At 36.6% G+C, this 21,135-nt stretch overlaps 1 protein-coding gene across 1 annotated transcript in view; it reads right to left on the reverse strand.

Annotated features, from left to right (window-relative positions):
• LOC126970105 (uncharacterized) overlaps positions 1-21,135 on the reverse strand; it is a 106,124-nt gene that overhangs the window by 71,652 nt on the left and 13,337 nt on the right. Inside the window, exons 4-5 of the mRNA XM_050815829.1 lie at positions 13,272-13,325; positions 802-902 (exon numbers count right to left, since the gene is read on the reverse strand). Of these exons, the coding sequence (XP_050671786.1) occupies positions 802-902; positions 13,272-13,325 (155 nt within the window). The remainder of the gene's footprint in view (positions 1-801; positions 903-13,271; positions 13,326-21,135) is intronic.

Here is a 21,135-nt window from a genome sequence, read left to right on the forward strand (position 1 = left end):
GAAGTAAAGTCACTCGAAATTTAAGACTTTTTATGTGTTATTACAAAAAAGTAACACTTCTTTAAAAAAGAATACTTGTTTTAAAAAAGTTTTATTACAAATAAGTGTGTGTCAGTTTTTTAGCGTTCAACAATCTTTAGACATTGCTTATATATAACACGAGTCGAAGCTTGTCTAAAGTGTGTCTAACGGATAGACCATATTCTTAAGGAAGATTTAGATTATATGATGACACATAGATGACAGCTATCAAAAATTGCGTTCCATTCCTCTAATTGTTCCTGTACAATACAGTTTATGTTGTGTTTTGATGTTGTTATAGTTAAGGTTACTGTTTAACAAAACACGTGTCTAAGCCATGTTTAAATTAGTTTTTTTGTTATAACACCGTTTTTATCTTACCTTTGTCACTACAGAATTACATTACAGGGACAAGTAATTTCAAACTAGAAGTAACTTTACATCGCGTTTATTAATAAGACAGAGAGATCTTAAAAGCCGACAACGCTTTCAAACATGGGTGAAACCCATCACTTCGTTTGCAATTGGCTCAGCTGATGAAAAATGAGAACCAACACCCATGGAAATCTGCGGTACTAGGACTTAGAGGCGGCCATTGAGGTAAAAGTATACTCCTACCTTGAAGATTCGTAAAACGATTGATTCGGGAATAGTAATATAATGAAGGCGCCCAGTGCCCTGATCTTAATGATGGGGGGTATCTTGGCGTCCAATCAGGGCGCGTATATGGGATGCACGCTACTGTTACACCCCTTATCCATAATAGTGACAACACCTTACCTGGCAGACGTTGCAATACGAAGTGACTTAAGCTCATCTTCCAGTTTCGTGATTCGCTCTGCCATACGGCGGCGTTCGGTCTCCGAAGATCTCAACGAATTCTGCAACAATGACAACATAAATAAATACATACCGTAAATCTATTTCGGGCTAGTCTCCAGACAATGAGACAACGAAATTCCGGAGAAAGCTCAATGCAAAAAATATCGTAGTCAGTTTGTAATCGAGCACTTTAAGTATGGATTGGTACATAAAGAAGGCACAAAATTATAAAAAAAAGCTGGAAAAGGATAAATTACAATAAAAATAAGAGCTTAAGGTATTTGTTGAGTTCGTTTAAAGATATACTGTGAAATTATATCTTCAGAGAGCGATCCGTAAAGGCGAAACGAAAATACAATTATATGATGTTCATCACATTTGCTTGCTTCTTTATTGAGAAACTCTTATATTATTATTAGTATTGTTAAGGACTAGAGGCCACCGGTGAATTTGACCGCTTCAACAAAACTTTGTTTGTGAACCAGCAGACAAAACGAATAGTTTACTGCATTCAAATCGGTTGAACTGTTTTTAAAATTGGAACAGACGAAAATTATACGAACTACTTTTTTGGCCCCAATTAGTTTTCGTAATATAATGCCACAGACAGACACAACCATCCTGAACGCTGAGGTATTTTTATATCCAGTAGAGCTTCAAGAAGCTTAATTTAGGTCTATTTAAATAAAGATTACCAACTTTAGTTTAAGTTTTAAATATTTCTGTTAAATGAAATTGAAATTTGGTATTTTCTTATAATGGATAGCTTTGTCCGAGCACACACGAGCTCTATGTACACAATTACTCACTAATCACACTAAGTGGTCAAGCTACGTACGAGACAGGCAATTAATTAATGAAATATCTCAAGTAAATTGTTGCCTAATATATTTTATGATTAATTATTAGTGTTAGTTGCTAAGTTGTTTTTATTATCGACACACCTTTGGGTTGCGGGTCCGTTGTGAGTTTTTGGATAAAATTTTCCACTTAAAAATCTCTAGATTAGTTACTCTAAATTTAACGGATCAAGAACCTATTGGTCGTGAACATCTAGGATAACGTCAACTACTTAAGCAGATCGGAAATTAAAAATTATATATAAAATGGTGATTGATGGTGTAATGGGCTGGAGAGGTCATTTAACATTAACTTATTCTTTGAAAAGTAATAGATTAAATTGATAAGAAAAGAGGCCTAGTGCGAGTCGGACTCGGCCAAGAAGGGTTCCGAGGTCGGAAACACATTTTACCACTTTGGAAGTGTCTCTCGCGCAAACTATTCAGTACAGAAAAAAATGATATAAGAAACCTCAATCATTTTATCATTTTTGAAGACCTATCTATCTATAGCTATCCGACATGTATGGTTTTGATGAAAAAAAAATATGAGTTTCAGTTCTAAGTAAGTAACCTCCAAAATTTTTCTATTTTTGTGTGAAAACCTTAAAGCGGTTCACAGAATATGTCTACTTACCAAGTTTCAACAGTATAATTCTTATAATTTCGGAAAAAAGTGGCTGTGACATACGGACGGACAGACACACAGACATTACGATTCAATAAGGGTTCCGTTCTTTGCCATTTGGCTATGGAACCCTAAAACTGCAGCAATTTGATTGTATGCCACAAAGAATTTCCCTTGCGAAACAATATTTACTTCTTAGATGAAGGTATGTTTTAATGTTATTAATTATATTTAAGTGCTTAATTACGCGTAGCTCTTCACTGAGTGTTACAGCAATGTAAGAGTTAATCAGGTATGGACACCTCAGCGATATCTTTAGGCTTTCTCTGTACGTGACTCGAGTCTATAAGCTGCTGTAACCTGGTTATTATATATGTATTTATACACGTAAAATGAAGAAGTTTCTCCTAACAGACTCGTAACAGAATCATAATAATTATTGACGAACTTTCACAAGAATCATGTAGCCTCCAAACTAGGCGCAAGGTCTGTGTAGCTTGAGTTTCTTACGCCCTCTCTTCTCAGGTCTAACGGCCGGTCACAATATTCAGTCTATCTCTTACTTGAGATAAAAATCGTAACTATCGTCGACTTTTCTGTCGCAATAAACTTATCATTATCCGTACACGCTGTTTGTAAATGGGACGACGTATAGCTTACCAGCGATAGAAGTTTGTATGGAAATTGCGAATTCACGTTGCATTCACGGCCCAATATAAGGCGATAAGAATGACTTATCGGGTATATTGGGACAGCTTCAGATTATTGACAGCTAATTACTGACAGTAGAAGGAGGTAATTAATCTATTACCTCCATCTGTAGATAGTATATTGGGAACGGCCGTAAGGTATTCGATTCCGAATGGATGGTGTCAATAAGTGATTTCATATACAATTTGAATGATAATATTTCAGTTTGAATAACAAAGATATGGATATGACGGCCAAGTCAGAAACTACGATACTTAGAGAAAAGCCGTGAAAGGAGTCATGCCCTTGATTTAAAGGAAACGAGTAACTGCATATTTAGTTTTTTTAAATTTCTTGAACTTCTGACGGAAATCGACCCGAACGATTTTTCCAAAAAATTGCACCTGTATTATTGAACCAATGGACTGTGTTGCTGATAAGGATCAAACTTTGTATTACTAAAAATGAAAGCAAATAGAAAATCATTTCAAATTGCTTTTCATATTTCACTTTTACCTAACTATTAAGTTGCGTAACTTATATTTCGCTCTAATGACCTTACTGCATTTCATAAGATCACAAGATTTATCCTTGATAGAATATAAACAAAAAAAAGTTACATTTCCAACAAAAAGTTTGAATTTGTGAATTTTCTTACGAGTAAAAATAATATTTTCTATTTGTTTTATACAGGCAGTATTTTTTTTTTTGAAAAATCTTTCGGGTCAATTTCCGTCAAAAGTTTAACAAATTTAAAAAAACTAAATATGCAGTTATTGTTTCTTATAAATCGAGGGCATGGCTCCTTTCACGACTTTTCTCTAAGTCTCGTGCAGCTAAGTTCCACGTAAGTAAGGTCTGAGCAAAGTCTAGTGGCAATAATAGAAGAGACTACAAAAATAAGCATTTAGTAAGTTATAATTCATATAATTTTAGATTAGTTTATTTTTGACTTAAGATTAGTTTAAGAATTTATGTTTTTTTATTAAATATGTTAGCATTCTTATTCGTTGGAAAGAGCGGTCTTACTTCAAAGATAAATCTATTTTCCTTTTCCAAAAAAAATTTAGATTTTTTATTTTTATAATTTGTACGTAATTATGAAAGGGATGCTCCTGTGGATACTGTATGCCAGCTAGATTATGGGTACCACAACGGCGCCTTTTTCCGCCGTGAAGCAGTAATGTGTAAGCTTTATTGTGTTTCGGTCTGAAGGGCGCCGTAGCTAGTGAAATTACAGGGCAAATGAGACAACTGTAGTGCCGCTCAGAATTTTGGGTTATTGAAGGGCGTATCAATTACCATCAGCTGAAGCTACTGCTCGTCTCATCCCTTATTTTCATAAAAAAAAAGATAATTTGAGGAAAAGTGTGTAAATATTACTATTATTATTTACTACCATAGACAGTGTTGATCTAAGTGTAAGAGTCAGTCCGTAAATCCTGCTAATGACAAGCGCACACAGCTCTACTCGGGAACGTTCCTAATAAGTTGATTGATGCGCAAAAACGCGTAGGCAACTTGCTTAGCACTCGTGTATTAAGGCGCGGTGCTAAGTGCTTAATGGGTTAGGCTTAACATGAGATTTTTTTATTTTTTTTTAAAGAGCCTAACACGGGCGGACGATGGTTGTTACCCATTACAATTCAGTGCCGCTCAGGATTCTTGAAAAACCCAAACATTCTGAGCGGCACTACAATTGCGCTCGTCACTTTGAGACATAAGATGTTAAGTCTCATTTGCCCAGTAATTTCACTAGCTACGGCGCCATTCAGACTGAAACACAGTAATGTTTACACATTACTGCTCCACGGCAGAAACAGGGACCGTTGCTGTACCCATAATCCATCCGGCTTCCTGTGCAAAGGAGTCTCCCACTGCTAAATCTTGCCCCAAACTAGGCATAGCCTGTAGTATGGGTACAAGACAACGATATATTAAATACAATATACTAACTTAAACACACATAAACATTCATGATTCGGAAACAAACATATTCATCATATAAATGATTGCACCTACCGGGATTCGAACCCGCGACCTCTACCTCAGTAGTCAGGGTCACTAACCATTCACCTATATGGGTCGTCATAATTAATACTGTTTACTATATATTTTCTCATAAAAACATTAAATGAAATTTGTAACCAAAATTTATGAACGATGCGGGACTCGAACCCGCGACTTCTCGGGTTCCTTGCGAGCGCTCTTCCGCTAAGCCAACCGAGTAATGTATCGTTCGTAAATCTTGCTATGTCGTGTTCAACTCTCAGGTTGTGGCTTCATCTACAGGATCTACTTTACAGTTGATAACCTGCTTAAGTAAAATAATTGCATATTAGGAAATTGACTTGCGATGTCGCTCTTTCAAATCTATGCAATTTGTATTTTAAAAAGTGATATCAGATATGGATTTTTTTAGCTTGACCTGTTTCTATCTTTGTAATGGAACAGATCAAAGCAAGTTACACCACATCTCAATAATTCCGATATACTTTAATATTTCTTTAAATGTCGTCATCATCACCATCAGCCGGAAGACGTCACTGCTGGACAAAGGCCTCCCTCAAAGATTTCCACGACCATCGGTCCTGCGCGGCCCTCATCCAACGTATTTCGGAGATCTTGACCAGATCGTCGGTCCATCTTCCGGTACGTGGTCGCCATTTAAGAACTTTACCGCCCCAACGGCCATCTGTGTGTTGAACCTTGTGCCCTGCCCACTGCCACTTCAGTTTCGCAATCATCTATGTCGGTAACTTGCGTATGAAATGAAAATACAATAATATTCATACTTAGTAAACTAACAAAGTACACTAGGTTAATTAAACAATATCTACGCAGATTCTCATCCAATATTATTCTATAAGAAGTAATCTAATATATAAAATTCTCGTGTCATGATGTTAAACATTGAACTCCTCCGAAACGGCTTGACCGATTCTCATGAAATTTTGAGTGCATATTGGTTAGGTCTGAGAATCGGACAACATCTATTTTTCATCCCCCTAAATGTTAAGGGTGTTCCAAACGAAATTTTTAATTTTTTTTTTACATTTTTTTTTAAATATTTGTATGATTATGAGTCAGCATTAAAAATACATACAACTTCAAATTTTCACCCATCTACGATCAACAGTTACTTTTGTATCGCGATTTTAATATCGGCAATACAACGTTTGCTGGGTCAGCTAGTAGAGATATAAATGCAGATGTGTCGCAACGCATCACAAAACTAGATCTAGATCATACCGCGAAACGACCCCGACACGCACACGAGTTAAAGATTTTTTTATGACAGTAAGGGACGAAACGCGCAGGACGTTCAGCTGATGGTCATTGATAGGCCCTGCCCATTACAATGCAGTACCGATCAGGATTCTTGAGAAACCTTTGCGCTCGTCACCTTGATACATAAGATGTTAAGTCTGGTTTACACAGTAATTTCACTCGCTACGGCGCTCTTCAGACCGTACACAATAATTACTGCTTCACGGCAGAAATAGTCGCCGTTGTGGTACCCATAATCCAGCACCCTGTCCAAAGGAGCCTACCACTGGTAAAGGATGAATTGCTTACGGCCTCATCAGTTTAGTTCGGTGTACTTCCCTCTGTGTTCTTCATCTTGGAGGATGCAAAGTGAATAAAAACCGGCCTCACCAAATGGTTGGTGAGATGACGCGGGGTGGCGCCACTCGGCAATCATCCACTCACATCTGCCAATATTGACACAGCGCCCGACCTTCCCCCCGCACGCACCCGTTCATATTTCAAATGCTCTGTACGCGATGGGGAGGTACACTACAAAAACACCAAACGGGGGAACCTATTACACCGTCGCGTATCGCGTCGATGAGATATTGTATAAAACTTGTTTGGGTAGGTGAAATAGAAAAAAAACATATTTAATTGTAATAAAACAATAATAGTACGAGACTATTATAAAACAAAAGTTAATACATACAACAACCGAATAAAAAATAAAGACGTTTATTTCCTTAGGTTAAATGTAACATTACGTCCACAGGTGGTTGGTTGTTGTGTGAGCTACTAATAATTTACCTATGTTAAAGGTTAAGAGATATATCTATGCAGTAAATTTTGTGAGAATAAAAGAATTTATTCAGTAGTTTCTAAACTAGTTAGTAGTTACTAACTAGTAGTAGTTACTAAGGATAATCTAATAAAATCTGAGAAAATCGCTCATAAAATTTACAAAGCCCCATTTTAATCAAAATTTTACGTTGCTTTGATTTGCTTTCTAGTAAAAGCATTGTGTGTCTTCTACCGCATTTATCACGGGGAGTGTTCCGAAGAGCTGTTTAACCTGATTCCTGCCGCCGAATTCCACCTTCGCACGACACGCCACAAGTCAGGATCTCATCCCCACCATCTGGATGTGTGACGGTCCTCCAATGTGCGGTTTTCAAGGAGCTTTCTTCCTCGTACTACAACGCTGTGGAATGAGCTTCCTTGTGGGGTGTCTCCAGGACGATACGACATGGGTACCTTCAAAAAAAGCGCGTACCTTCCTTAAAGGCCGGCAACGCTCTTGTGATTCCTCTGGTGTTGCAAGAGAATGTGGGCGGCGGTGATCACTTAACACCAGGTGACCCGTACGCTCGTTTGTCCTCCTATTCCATAAAAAAAGCGAATATATGGCAGCTGTATAGACTAATACTTCAGTAGTATTTTTAGCATACAATGTTTATACCGATAAGAGCCAAAGAAAGCCAGAAAGCTGAACTTTATATTATACTTTACAGGTTGCAGTAGCAATAGATTCGCTTTCCTTTTCTATCTTGCTCTATCTCCGTTAAATAGTACCAGTGGGAGGCAAGGAGTTCCCTTTGCACCGGATGCTGGCTATATTATGGGTACCACAAGGGCGCCAATTTCTGCCGCCTTGAAGCAGTAATGTGTAAGCATTACTGTGTTTCGAAAGGCACCGTATAGCTAGTGAAATTATTGGGAAAATTAGACTTAAAATCTTATGTCTCAAGGTGACGAGCGCAGTTTTAGTGCCGCCCAGAATTTTTGGGTTTGTCAAGAACCCTGACAATGCATTGTAATGGGCAGGGCGTACTAATTACCATCAACTGAATGTAATGCTCGTCTCGTCCTTTATTGTCATAAAAAAAAATATTTTCTATTCTCTTCCTCATTGTGTTTCTTAACTTTTAAACCATCATTAACTTTCTATCTTAAATAAACTATATTCGCCTTATACTGGGCGTCCACTTGTGAATACAATTAATTGCGTAACGGTGTGAGAGCGGGCCATACCAGCAGCCGTATGCACGAATACCCTCGCGTCAGGACGAATCGATGCGTTCCGCTGTTTAGCGGGTGCGCGCTGATTTTATAATCCGCAGTTCGCTAGTTGGTTGGTACCAAACGCTGCATCAAAACTTCCCTCACTTTATGTTTATTTACATTAGCAATTGTGATGCTAAATGCCTACGGGCTATACGAATATTTTAATGTTTGGATTACAAGGTTCTGTGAAATAATTGTATTGTTATCTTTTTTATATTCAAACCTATGATTTCGGCTAATATTTTTTTAATGAAAATAAGGGAACGAGCAGGACGTTCAGCTGATGGTAATTGATACGCCCTACCCATTATAATGCAGTGCCGCTCAGGATTCTTGAAAAACCCAAATATTCTGAGCGGCACTACAATTGCGCTCGTCACCTTGAGACCTAAGCTGTTAAGTCTCATTTGCCCAGTAATTTCACTATGTTACGGCGCCCTTCAGACCGAAACACAGTAATGTTTACACATTACTTTCTTCACGGCAGAAATAGGCGCCGTTGTGGTACCCATAATCTAGGCGGCTTCCTGTGCAAGGGAGCCTCCCACTGATAATATCTACGAATCTATGAATATCTATGATTTTTGATGTAAAAAAATAATCTTAGGCTTAGATCTATATATAGAGCGTACTTAGACTTGCTCAGACTTTACTTACGTAAAACCTAGCTGAGTGTGATAAAACGCGAACTTAATTTTTGCATTGGGCTCTTTTTTATGGAATAGGAGGACAAACGAGCGTACGGGTCACCTGGTGTTAAGTGATCACCGCCGCCCACACTCTCTTGCAACATCAGAGAAATCACAAGAGCGTTGCCGGCCTTTAAGGAAGGTGTACGCGCTTTTTTTGAAGGTACCCATGTCGTATCGTCCCGGAAACACCGCACAAGGAAGCTCATTCCATAGCTTTGTAGTACGTGGAAGAAAGCTCCTTGAAAACCGCATTTTGGAGGACCGCCACACATCCAGATGGGCTGCCTTAGCCTTAAGCTCAGCATAATTTCAGCAACTAAATGAATATAAAAACGAAATCAAAAATTATACTAAGCCTACACTCAGCTAAGTTTAACGTGAGTAAAGGCTGAGTACGCTATGTAGACTTAGCCTGAGCCAAGAGGATGAACGACGCAAACGAAGTAACGCGCAAAATTCTTGAACATATTATGATAAAACTTTAACACTCTTTCAAGTTAAGGTTTTGACTTTGTTAACACGAATAGCAGTCTGAAAATTAAATACCGAAAGACATTGCAGCTAGGATTAATATGTTGTATATCCACCGCAATGTATCAGTTTATCTCATTTATATTTCCCATTACTTAGGCTTTTACTTACGTAAAACTTAGCTTAAGGCGAAGAGTAAGCGGAAAACACGCAAACATAGTGTTTTGAGACAAGTTTTGTGGTGAAAGTATAGTATTTCGAGCTATGAACACTACTTAATCCTGTTTCATATATCCTTAAGTCTTATTTGTAGGTTGCTAATGCTTGCTGTTGGTTATAGTTAACACTGCCGAGCCTTTTAGAACTACCACTTTTCTTTGAAGTTAAACAAATTTTTTGGCATGGCGTGACGCATTTTTTTGGTACTTCTCTCAGAAAAGTTATTCTTATAGCTTGTACTTTTTTGTGTAGGTTCTTTTATTCAGATTAGTAGTGAATAACGAGGATTGTAAGCATATAAACTGTTTTCCACCCAAGAATTTTGAAAATATTGGCTTTGTTACATAGATGGCGGACCGGCAGCTGTGAACTCATATTGTTAAAGGTCGCTGGCATTTAATGTCGCCTTAATGCGATAAAACGCGAACTTGACTTTTGCATTGGACTGTCTTACGGCCAATTTCAATAACCTTTCTATCCTTAGTTTAACTTACTACTGCAGGTAGACAAATCTATCCTTTTACGCTTACTTACATTTCAATAACCTATCGACATAAAGCATTGGAGTATAACTATATTGGACATAACTATGGATAGATAAGATCTTGTCATTAAACGGTGACATCAATGTATCCGTAACTAGAGAAACGTTATTGAAAACGGCCGTAAATTGATTAATAGACTGTATCATAACTGTGTGTGTCTGTCAATATCAAATTGAAACCTTATAAATAGCCAGTATTTTAGAAAAAATATGTTTTGTAAGTAAGCAACATCATGTGTAATTAATAGAAAATAATAATAAAATTTCATTCATACCAAGCATTTTTTTATTTGTTTTAATAAAAATAGGATTCCTTTTGTTTGTTTTAAGTTTATTTTATACAAAAGTTTAGGTCTTTTTTTATCGACTAAGGCAGTACGAAGTCTGCCGGGTCAGCTAGTTTATAATAAATAGCTTCAAGGGTAAATGTATACACTTTTAAAATCAAATTAAAGACCGAGCCACTGTTGAGGCATTATCTAAAAATAAATTTAAATAATTTATTAAAAATGGCTCGGTCGTAAATCCTACTACTCCACAGCTGAATATCTAAGTGATCCGACAGCCTGGGACTAGATTATGATTATTATATAGCTATAACAATAACATTTCAATATTGTATATTTAAATCTATATATATAAAAATTAATTGCTGTTCGTTAGTCCCGCTAAAACTCCAGAACGGCTGAACCGATTTGGCAAACTTAGGTCTTGAATTATTTGTGGAAGTCCAGAGAAGGTTTAAAAGGTGAATAAATAGGAAAATGCTGCTAAATTAAATAAAAACAACAAATTTGTTTTTCCTTTGATGTGTCAATACATAATTTCTATGAGAGAATTTATTGACGCACGGTTTGACAGTTCTGTTGTGAAACAATTTCATTACGACAGCAGGGTGCATATTACGAAGTAATTTTTGATGTTATGATATATTATTGACAAATTTATATAAAAACAATATTTTATTTATTATATACGGAACAACGTCTGTCGGGTCAGCTAGTTAATTATAAAAGACAAACGGCCGTAGAATTTGGCCTGTTTATATATAAATAAATTGTAATTCTATTTTTCATAATAAATAAAATAAGAAATACACTAATATTTATTAAACTTTAATGCGAATTCTTTAAATGTGATGGTTGTGGCTTGTAACGATTTTCAGGAACTACGTCCATTAAACGAATTCAAAAGGAATCAATTTTGAGATAATAAATGCCTTTTATGCCTATTTATTTTTATATGAAAATATGCGCTCGTCACCTTGAGACATAAGATGTTAAGACTCATTTGCCCAGTAATTTCACTAACTACGGCGCCCCTCAGACCGGAACACAGTAATGCTTACACATTACTGCTTCACGGCAGAAATAGGCGCCGTTGTGGTACCCATAATCTAGCCGGCACCCTGTGCAAAGAAGCCTCCTACTGGTGTATATTAATAAATCTTAAATTAATAGGTATTAATAAATCACTCGCTCAAGAATCGTAACAAAGACTGTCGGGCGTCGCAAACCAGAATTGCTGATGAATATTTGATGGTAGGCGCGCGGCGGGGTGAAGGTGTCGCGATGGTTGTGAAGTGGCACTCGAGTGAGCCGACCACCCGCGCTTGGCAAATATCAACTTGATGACTTTTGTGTGTTTGCGTGAATATTGTCGTAACTGAGACAAGCGATGCTTCAATAACGATTGAACAAAGTTATATAATATATTATGAGTTAATAGTAATTTATTTAAACTATTTGATTAGCTACCGGCTAGATTATGGGTACCACAACGGCGCCTATTTCTGCCGTGAAGCAGTAATGTGGAATCATTATTGTGTTTCCGTCTGAATGGCATCGTAGCTAGTGAAATTACTGGGCAAATGAGACTTAACATCTTATGTCTCAAGGTGACGAGCGCAATTGTAGTGCCACTCAGAATTTTTGGGTTTTTCAAGAATACTGTGTGGCACTGTACTGTAATGGGCAGGGCGTATCAATTACCATCAGCTGAAGGTCCTGTTCGTCTCGTCCCTTATTTTCATAATAAATAAAATATATACTGTTTATTACACTTTTGTTTAATTTTTGACCGACTTCAAAAAAGGAGGAGGTTCTCAATTCGTTGGTATGTTTTTTTCAAAATTTTCTACTGGGTGAACCGATTTTGATAATTTTTTTGGGGGTGACGATGTCGGCCCACGGCTATGTAACGCATGCTTTCTACAGTACCAGGATAACATAAGTGAAGAAGATATTTATAGTAATCTATTTGAAGAGTATGCCGCGTGTCCTACCCACAGACTTAGAATATACTTTATTTGTATTGTGGGCTTCATCGTGGTCGTCTAATGAGCGATAATTTTAGGAGGTTGAAGATCAATTGAATTGCTATTGAATGTTCATACTAAGAAGCTGCTCGTACAGGCAAATATAAACTATATAGTCAATGACTAGAGGTCAGTATCTAGTTATATTGGTGAATAGAAGTTATTAACTTTTTCAACTTGAATCATAAAATATAATATAATTAAATTCCATGCCTAGAATTTTCTAGCGTATAGACTACTTGACAGCCCGATAGTGCGTAAACAATTAATATAATTGTCAAATATATAATTGTCAATGTGTGCGTTAGCTTGTGGTTTAATATTCAAATTATTAAGGGGATAATGCCAAGCGTGGCTGACTGTTTACGACTTGTCAATCAAAATCGATTACAGTAGCAATAGATTCGCTAACCGTTGCTATGTTGTTGTATACATACGAAAACCTACTCGTTTGTAAAAACCAACATACCCAACTAGTATCAGAAATAACAAAAGTTGAATAATGCCTACTCAAATGGCGAGCTTGGGTAAGAACAGAACTGTTCACCTTTTTTGTAATATAACGCCACCTATATCAAGCTTGTTCTTCTTAAAAGTAAAGCGCCATCTCTTCAAAAAAGCAATAACTAAGACGACGCACTACAATAATAATAGACAAGTGCAAAGTTGTATGAAACAATTAAAATAGATGGCGCTATTTAAAGCTTACCTTTATTTCCTCCAGAGTGCCAGTCAGCTTTGTTTCTGCCGAGGTTATGCCACCCTACAAGGGAAAAATAAAAAATTTAATGTACATAAATATATTTAATGAAATTATGATATCTATAAATAAGAATGCGTTTTCTTGTTTGTGTTTGTTCATAATCTAATCTTCGAAGAGGCTGGACTGATTATGCTCCTGTTTTAAAATCTTGGCACATTAATTATTATTGAATATAAACAAGAAACCCTATGAAACTGTGAATAAAAGTAATAGTGTGACATCTAGATAATAATAAATAAACATTGTACATAATATAATAAATATTATACAAATAAAACAATTTATACAGGTGACACCTGCAAGGAAGACCAATAAAAACATTTTACAAGTTTTGTCTGTTTGCACACTAATCTCAGAAGCAGTTAAGCCGATTTTAATGCGGTTTTCCATGGTTCATAAACAAAATAAGTTAATTACTAGTACTACAATGCTAGTACTGCTACAAACAATTAAATATTTCAGTCGTAATTAAACTTACTTCGGATAATTTTTAGAACTATGTATGTCTCTCGAAAGCATTATACCAGTGGGAGGCTCCTTTGCACAGGATGCCGGCTAGATTATTGGTACCTCAACGACGCGTTTTAGTGCTGTGAAGCAGTAACGTATAAGCATTAATGTGTTTCGGTGTGAAGGGCGCCGTAGCTAGTGAAATTACTGGACAAATGAGACTTTACATCTTATGTCTCAAGGTGACAGGCGCAGTTGTACTGCCGCTCAGAAATTTTGGGTTTTGCAAGACTCCTGAGCGGCACTGCATTGTAATGGGCAGGGCGTATCAATTACCATCAGCTGAACGTCCTGCTCGTCACGTCCCTTAGTGTCATAAAAAAATCATAAAAAGCACCCATAAATTGCTGCTCTGCTCTGAGTTTAGAATGTCTCGTAATTAATACCATAACACGGATAATAATGCAATATTAAGTTACTATACTCATTCGATTCAGTAATAAAAATCGAAAGTATCTAAAGATACAATAACCTCTTGTCTCAGGTTACAGTACCTACTCTCGCAAGATATATCGCACTTCCCATGTTGCTTCAAGGATTAAACGTTGGAACTCCAAAAATATTCCATTTGGATCATATTATTTAAAATATTTCAAGCGTCAATGGCGATCTGAGATCGATTAATTGGAGAATCGATTTGGTGGGTACAAGGGAATTTTTAGGGTAATACCTATGTCATATACCTATATACGGATGCGCCAAATTTTGAGGTAAAATCAAATCATATTAGTAAATCCCTAGATTTGGCGATAAGAAAGTAAGATCAACCAAGTTATAGGCTTTACCAGTTACATAAAAAGCTAAATATTTACTGTGCTCATACCAAATGGTCCATTATATCGATCTATGACATAATCATACCAAAGTAAAATAATGCATAACATCAAAAGTATGTTCGTGGGCGACATCTGAACGAGATAAATGATACAAAACAAGATGGAGTTTTGTTTATAGAAATACAAGGTTGGCGTGACCCCGATACCGCGATAAGTGCATCTCGCAATCCTAAACCATTTGCGGCTTTCCTGTTGTTGTATAAGTTTATCGCACGTCAGCGTTATCGCGACAAGGATTGGGGACATGACAAGAGAAACCTTGAAGATACTACAATTCTTTGAAGCCCCATTGGTAGCACCATCGATTCACGGAAGTGTAGAGGGTCCACTACCAAGGAATATTAAAATTCTAAATATTTCCCAAGAAAATGGTTAGGGAGATCGTAGAATTTACACAATTTGAAATGTCGCGTGTCAGCAGACGCTGGGTACTATCAAAATAATAGGACAGGAATAAAGGCTCGACTTGTCCAGATACAGAACGACGAAAGCCAAATAATCTCCCTTATTTTTCACTCGCCTTGTTACAAACAGATTAGTCTCTCCATAATGAGGAGAGTGTTTGTCTATGACGCTCGTATACTAAGTTTATGAAACAATTTCTCATACTTATTACTGAAATTCAGACTTCATTTTAAATTTATAATACATGCCCTTTTAGGTTAAACACACTTTAGGTTTCACAATAAGCCCCAAAACTTCCATCATTCAAAATACACCTTCTACAAGCCGAAGTAATCGGACAATTCTAACAACAGCTCCAATTTTTCTATAACTTTACCCCTCTAACTCAAAATTAACCTGCCTATGTCGAAACTCTTCATTAATCGTTTTCTTTGAACGTATATGTCTATCTATTAATTAAGGATAACATAATATATCATTTTTTTTTGACAGAACACCGTCTGTCGGGTGAGCTAGTTATATGTATGGGGTATGACAAAATCTTTATATATATAATTCTTGTGTGCGTGTGTATGTCACTGAACTCCTCCTAGACGGCTGGACCGATTCTAATGAAACTTTCTGTGTGTATTCAGGTGGATTCGAGAATGGTTTAGATTCACAATTGAACTACCTCCTAAACGGCTGGACTGATTTTGATGACTTTTTTGTTTGTTTCAGTGAATTTGAGACTGGTTTAGATTCTCAATTCCGCCCATATAATATAATTCTCCTGCTCATGTGTATGTTAGTGAACTGCTCCTAACGGCAGGACCGATTTTTCAAATTTAAAACATGTGTACAGGACAACGTCTGTTGGGTCCACTAGTTATACTGTAATTTTGCTATTGTAAGTACACAAAAGTATAGACTTGGCAAGCAGTACAGTCAGCAAAAAAAACTTTCTCATATTAGATAACGGTGAAAATAAATAATATGGAAGAAATAGACATTGTGTAACGTGTGAACTGAACAATAATAATAACTGTATCTGAAACAACAGATTGTATAATTATGTGACAAAATAAATCAAATTTAATTGACATCGTATCAAAACACAGACGGGCAAATTAAAAATGAATGAACGAGATGAAAGAAAGTAAAATTAGAATGACTAATTAATTATTAACACCGCTTGGAACCAGCTTTAAATTAACCGATTATAACCGGTTAAAATCGGCCTGTATATATCATTTCGTTCGGACTGCAAACATTACGGGATTTATTTGACAACCATTACTAACCGCTTAGCTCAGCAAGCATTCATCAGCATTACCTACCATACTCTCGTTTCATGTGATAAATGACCTGACGATGAAAAAACCGTTTTTGACCGGTTTTGCGACAAAAAATTTATATCGAACTTAAATTACCAAACACCGTAAAATTTTTATTTATACCGTACTAATAGTGATATTCCATATGAGAATCTGGAGTGTGCATATGCATAAAGAGCATAAAATATAAATGAAGACATTTTGCTTGATTTGGCTTCCACGTCAAGTCTCTATCAGTTCTTAGAAGTGTGTCTGTGGTAACTGCTTCAAGTTATGAATCAGTTAAAAGTTAAGGGTTTAATCTGATATCCATACATAATTTTTTTAATGAATCCTTTTTTAGTATTTTAATTTTCTTTGGATTTCCATTCTCAAATTACCCCAGTATTGAGGAAAAGAAAATAATAAAAGAAATATTCCAATCCGTTTCTGAGTTTTAGCGGGACTAACGAACAACAATTGATTTTTAGATGGATAATAATAATATTATCAAAATAATCACTGTATAGTATAAAACGTAAATCATAAGATAATGTATTGTTTGATATGATAATATAATTAATAATATTCTATTAATATGCACATATGCATACGAATGTTTATATTACAATGTATAAAGAATCTTGAACGCGTAACTGTAAAATTAATTTTAATATAGTCAAATGGATGAACCACATCAATGTAGGTAGATGTGGCTCTTGGGCGTCAAGGGTTATCTTGCCTAAAATCGGCAGGCCGTATCAGTCGTCACGCCAGCATTAATGAAGTCATCCGCAGGGCATTTGCCGCTCTTAATATACCAGCTGTTTTAGAGCCAAATGGTTTTACCCGCCGCGAAGGCAAGCGTCCTGATGGAATGACGCTGGTGGCTTGGGCACGGGGAAGGACGCTGGTGTGGGACGCAACACTCTGGCTCCTTCTCATGTCCAAGCTACGTCAGTTGGTGCTGCCGAAGACAGCAAGCGTCGCAAATATGTTGGTCTTAGTGAGTCATACATTTTAGTGCCGTTTGGTGTCGAGACACTTGGCCCGTGGAGCCGAGAGGCGCGGAGAATGTTCAAAATACTATCTTCGGTCTATTTCGGTCAACAGATCAGCCTAGCTATCCAACGCGGAAATGCTGCCAGTATTCTTGGTACGCTTCCACGTAATGATAGTTTTAATTTTATGTAGTCATAGTATTGTAAATAAAGTTATAAGATTTGTTTTGTTTGAATATATCATACAGTCAAAGGTCCGAATGTTGTGAGTTTATTCTTGAGTGTAAATTCCGCTAAGGTTTGTCTATTATCAATTAGACACGTGTTACGTCTTAACACGAGGCATCCTCAGGATATGTTGACATGAAAGACAAATCTTCGGAGACCAGTGGTTCCTATCAATCAAATCAAATCAAATCAAAATCAGTTCATTCACGTAGGTCACGGGAATGACACTTATGAATATCAAAAAAAAAATCTTATTGAATCTACCGCTACTTCGAAAGGGTTGAGCTAATGAGAAGAAGTAGCAAGAAACTCATTGCCACTGTTTTATATCAAGATTTACATTTCCATCGATTTACAAATCAATTCAATTACAATTACCTATGCACGGGATGCCGGCTAGAGTATAGGTACCACAACGGCGCCTATTTCTGTCGGGAATTAGGCGATGTGTTTTCTTGAGTGTAATTTTTCAAGAAAATAAGGGAAGAGACAAGGAGGACGGTCAACCGATGGGAATTTGTACGGCCTGCCCATTACAATGAAGTGCCGCTAAGGATTCTTGAAAAACAACAAAAATTTCTGGGCGCCACTACAATTGCGCTCGTCACCTTGACCAGTTAAAAATAATCGAAAATCATAGGATGCATATTATGTACAAAATGGAAAGTAATACTATAGTAGTAAAATTATCTATAACCACCGTTCTACCACCAAGAGTAGCCGTTGAGTTTCTTTTATATTTCATACGAGCTCATCTTTTTCCGAACTTATGGTAGATTTAGTAAATTTAATTAAATATCTATAATGACGATATGAGAGCGCTTAGTTTAAGCCTTTTTGAAATAAAGTCTATTTGACTTTCACTTTGACATGTTATTGCAAAAGTACCTAACTTAAAGAGTAGATATTAGAGATTATTAGTAGAGTTAGTATTAAGTATTTATAGGCCGACCGTTTATCTGAGTCCTCGCCTGCGGGGTACAGGGGCGCGGGGGTATGACGACAAAGGGGGCTGAAACAGGTGCGGGCGGCGGGCGAATTTTTGTAATCGCTCATTTCACTAAGCGCCCCCGCCGCCCGTACCTGTCTCAGTCCCCTTTGTCGTCATACCCCCGCGCCCCTGTACCCCGCAGGCGAGGACTCAGATAAACGGTCGGCCTATAGTTGAAAAATTTTAGACCACATCTAAAAGTAGACTTACTCGTTGGTAATATTGAGGTGAAACAATTAGGTTCGTGGTTGGAGTTGAGCCAAGTCTCAGCTTATACCCGTACTAATTATAAAAACTCACTACGCAACTACAAATATTATTTCGAAAAGTTCACAGGCAAGCTTTTAACAGGTAAATGCCTAAGCGTAAAATATTATATTAATACTAGCTGACCCAGCAAACGTTGTATTGCCGATATTAAAATCGCGATACAAAAGAAACTGTTGATCGTAGTTGGGTTAAAATTTGAAGTTGTATGTATTTTTTAATGCTGACTCATAATCAAACAAATTTAAAAAAAAATGTCATAAAAATTAAAAAAAATAATTGGCTTGGACCACCCTTAACATTTAGGGGAAAATGTAGATGTTGTCCGATTCTCAGACCTACCCAATATTCACTCAAAATTTCATGAGAATCGGTCAAGCCGTTTCGAAGGAGTTTAACTACAAACACCGCGACATGAGAATTTTATATATTAGATATTTAAAAAAATACTGTGTGTGATAATTTAATAATGTATGGAGGACCGAGCCTTGCTCGGATTTTTAAGAATGTACAAAACTTAAACAAAAAAAATACTAATAGGACGTCTGGATTCGAACCGGGGTCTTCTGCTTTCCGGATCACCCAATATTATCTGAGCTATTATAGTCTTGTATACAGCGGCGAAATTTACCTTTGTATTATAATGTTATTGTAGCAGTTTCTTATTAAAACACGGATAAAACTACAGTTTTTAAAATTGAAACCTAGCTAGATCGATTTCTCGCCCCCGAAACTACCTTTATACTAAATTTCATTAAAACCGTTGTGGCCGTTTCCGGGATTCAAATATTATAATACATATAGAAGAACAGCTCGTATTTAAACATATATTTTATTATTTAAGATATGCCAGTACTACTACCAGTGGGAAGCTCCTTTGCACAGGATGCCGGATAGATTATGGGTTCCACAACGGCGATTATTTCTGCCATGAAGCAGTAATGTGTAAGCATTATTGTGCTACGCTCTGAAGAGTGCCACAGCTATTGAAATTACTGGGCAAATGACACTTAAAATCTTATGTCTCAAAGTGTCAGGTGGTCTTACGGTCTTTGCTACAATTCTTTAAAATTACTTCTTACTTAAAGAGTCGTAAACAGTTTGTAAAGATTTGCGTTATACAATCAGAAGGCCCCGATGTAGATGTAGGCGTGCCACAGGGTTCGATATTTTGTCCGTTTCTCTTTTTAATCTATAATATAAAGCAAGTATATAAATAAATCATGTCAATCATCAAAATGTGATGAAAATACACAGGATATTATAAATATATATAATACATTACATTGTTAAGTGCACGAAGTTATAATATTCGTGATTAATTAAAACGCCGATCCAACTAACCGTAAGTAATACACAATAGTTCCAAATCGCAAAGAAAGTGTACATAACCACGACTTTCGCGGACATAGTTGTTAAAAACTTCATCGAGTACTTAGTTTCATGTCGCTGTGGTTTGCTTCCAAACTGGAATGCTATGGTATGAAAATAAGGATCCCGACGAGCAGGACGTTCCGCTGATGGTAATTGATACGCCCTGCCTATTACAGTGCAGTGCCGCTCAGGATTCTTAAAAAACCCAAAAATTCTATACGGCACCACAATTGCGCTCGTCTCTTTGAGAGATAAAATGTTAAGCCTCATTTGCCAAGCAATTTCACTAGATACGACGCCCTTCAGACATAAACACAATAAGACTTACACATTACTGCTTCACGGCAGAAATAGGCCCGTTGTTGTACCCATAATCAAGCCGGCGTCCTGTGCAAAGGAGCCTCCCTCGTCCGCACGAGCTCTTTTTTAATTATACTTCTGTCTAACTACTTTGTTGGCAAATATTTAAAAAAAGTTTGCAATAATATTAGGCGTGGCGTAAATCAACCAACCAAGGTTGACCGCAGCAGTTAGCTGGTCCGGTTGGCTATATCTTGGTGGCTGGACGATCCTCTCACCGGGAAATCTGATTTATGATTTTTTATTTCTTTTATTTTCCTAAATTAAAGTTTTTATATATTTTTTTATATAATAGCTAATAAAATGTTCTCATAATGCCTTTATTTAATTTACGGTATATGTGGATTGATCTACTGTATTTGCTTAGAGCAATTATTACTGTATTGTACTTTAAGTATATACTCAATAACTATAACTATGTTTTTAAATATTAATTTACAGTTTTTTGACTTAGTCGTGTAAGGCATTTAGTAATTGACGTTTGTGTATTTTCTTGTATCACTTTGTATATATTGTAATTGAAATGATTTGTAAATTGAAATG

This window comes from Leptidea sinapis, chromosome 20 (assembly GCF_905404315.1).
Source record: "Leptidea sinapis chromosome 20, ilLepSina1.1, whole genome shotgun sequence".
NCBI classification, from domain to species: Eukaryota; Metazoa; Arthropoda; class Insecta; order Lepidoptera; family Pieridae; genus Leptidea; species Leptidea sinapis.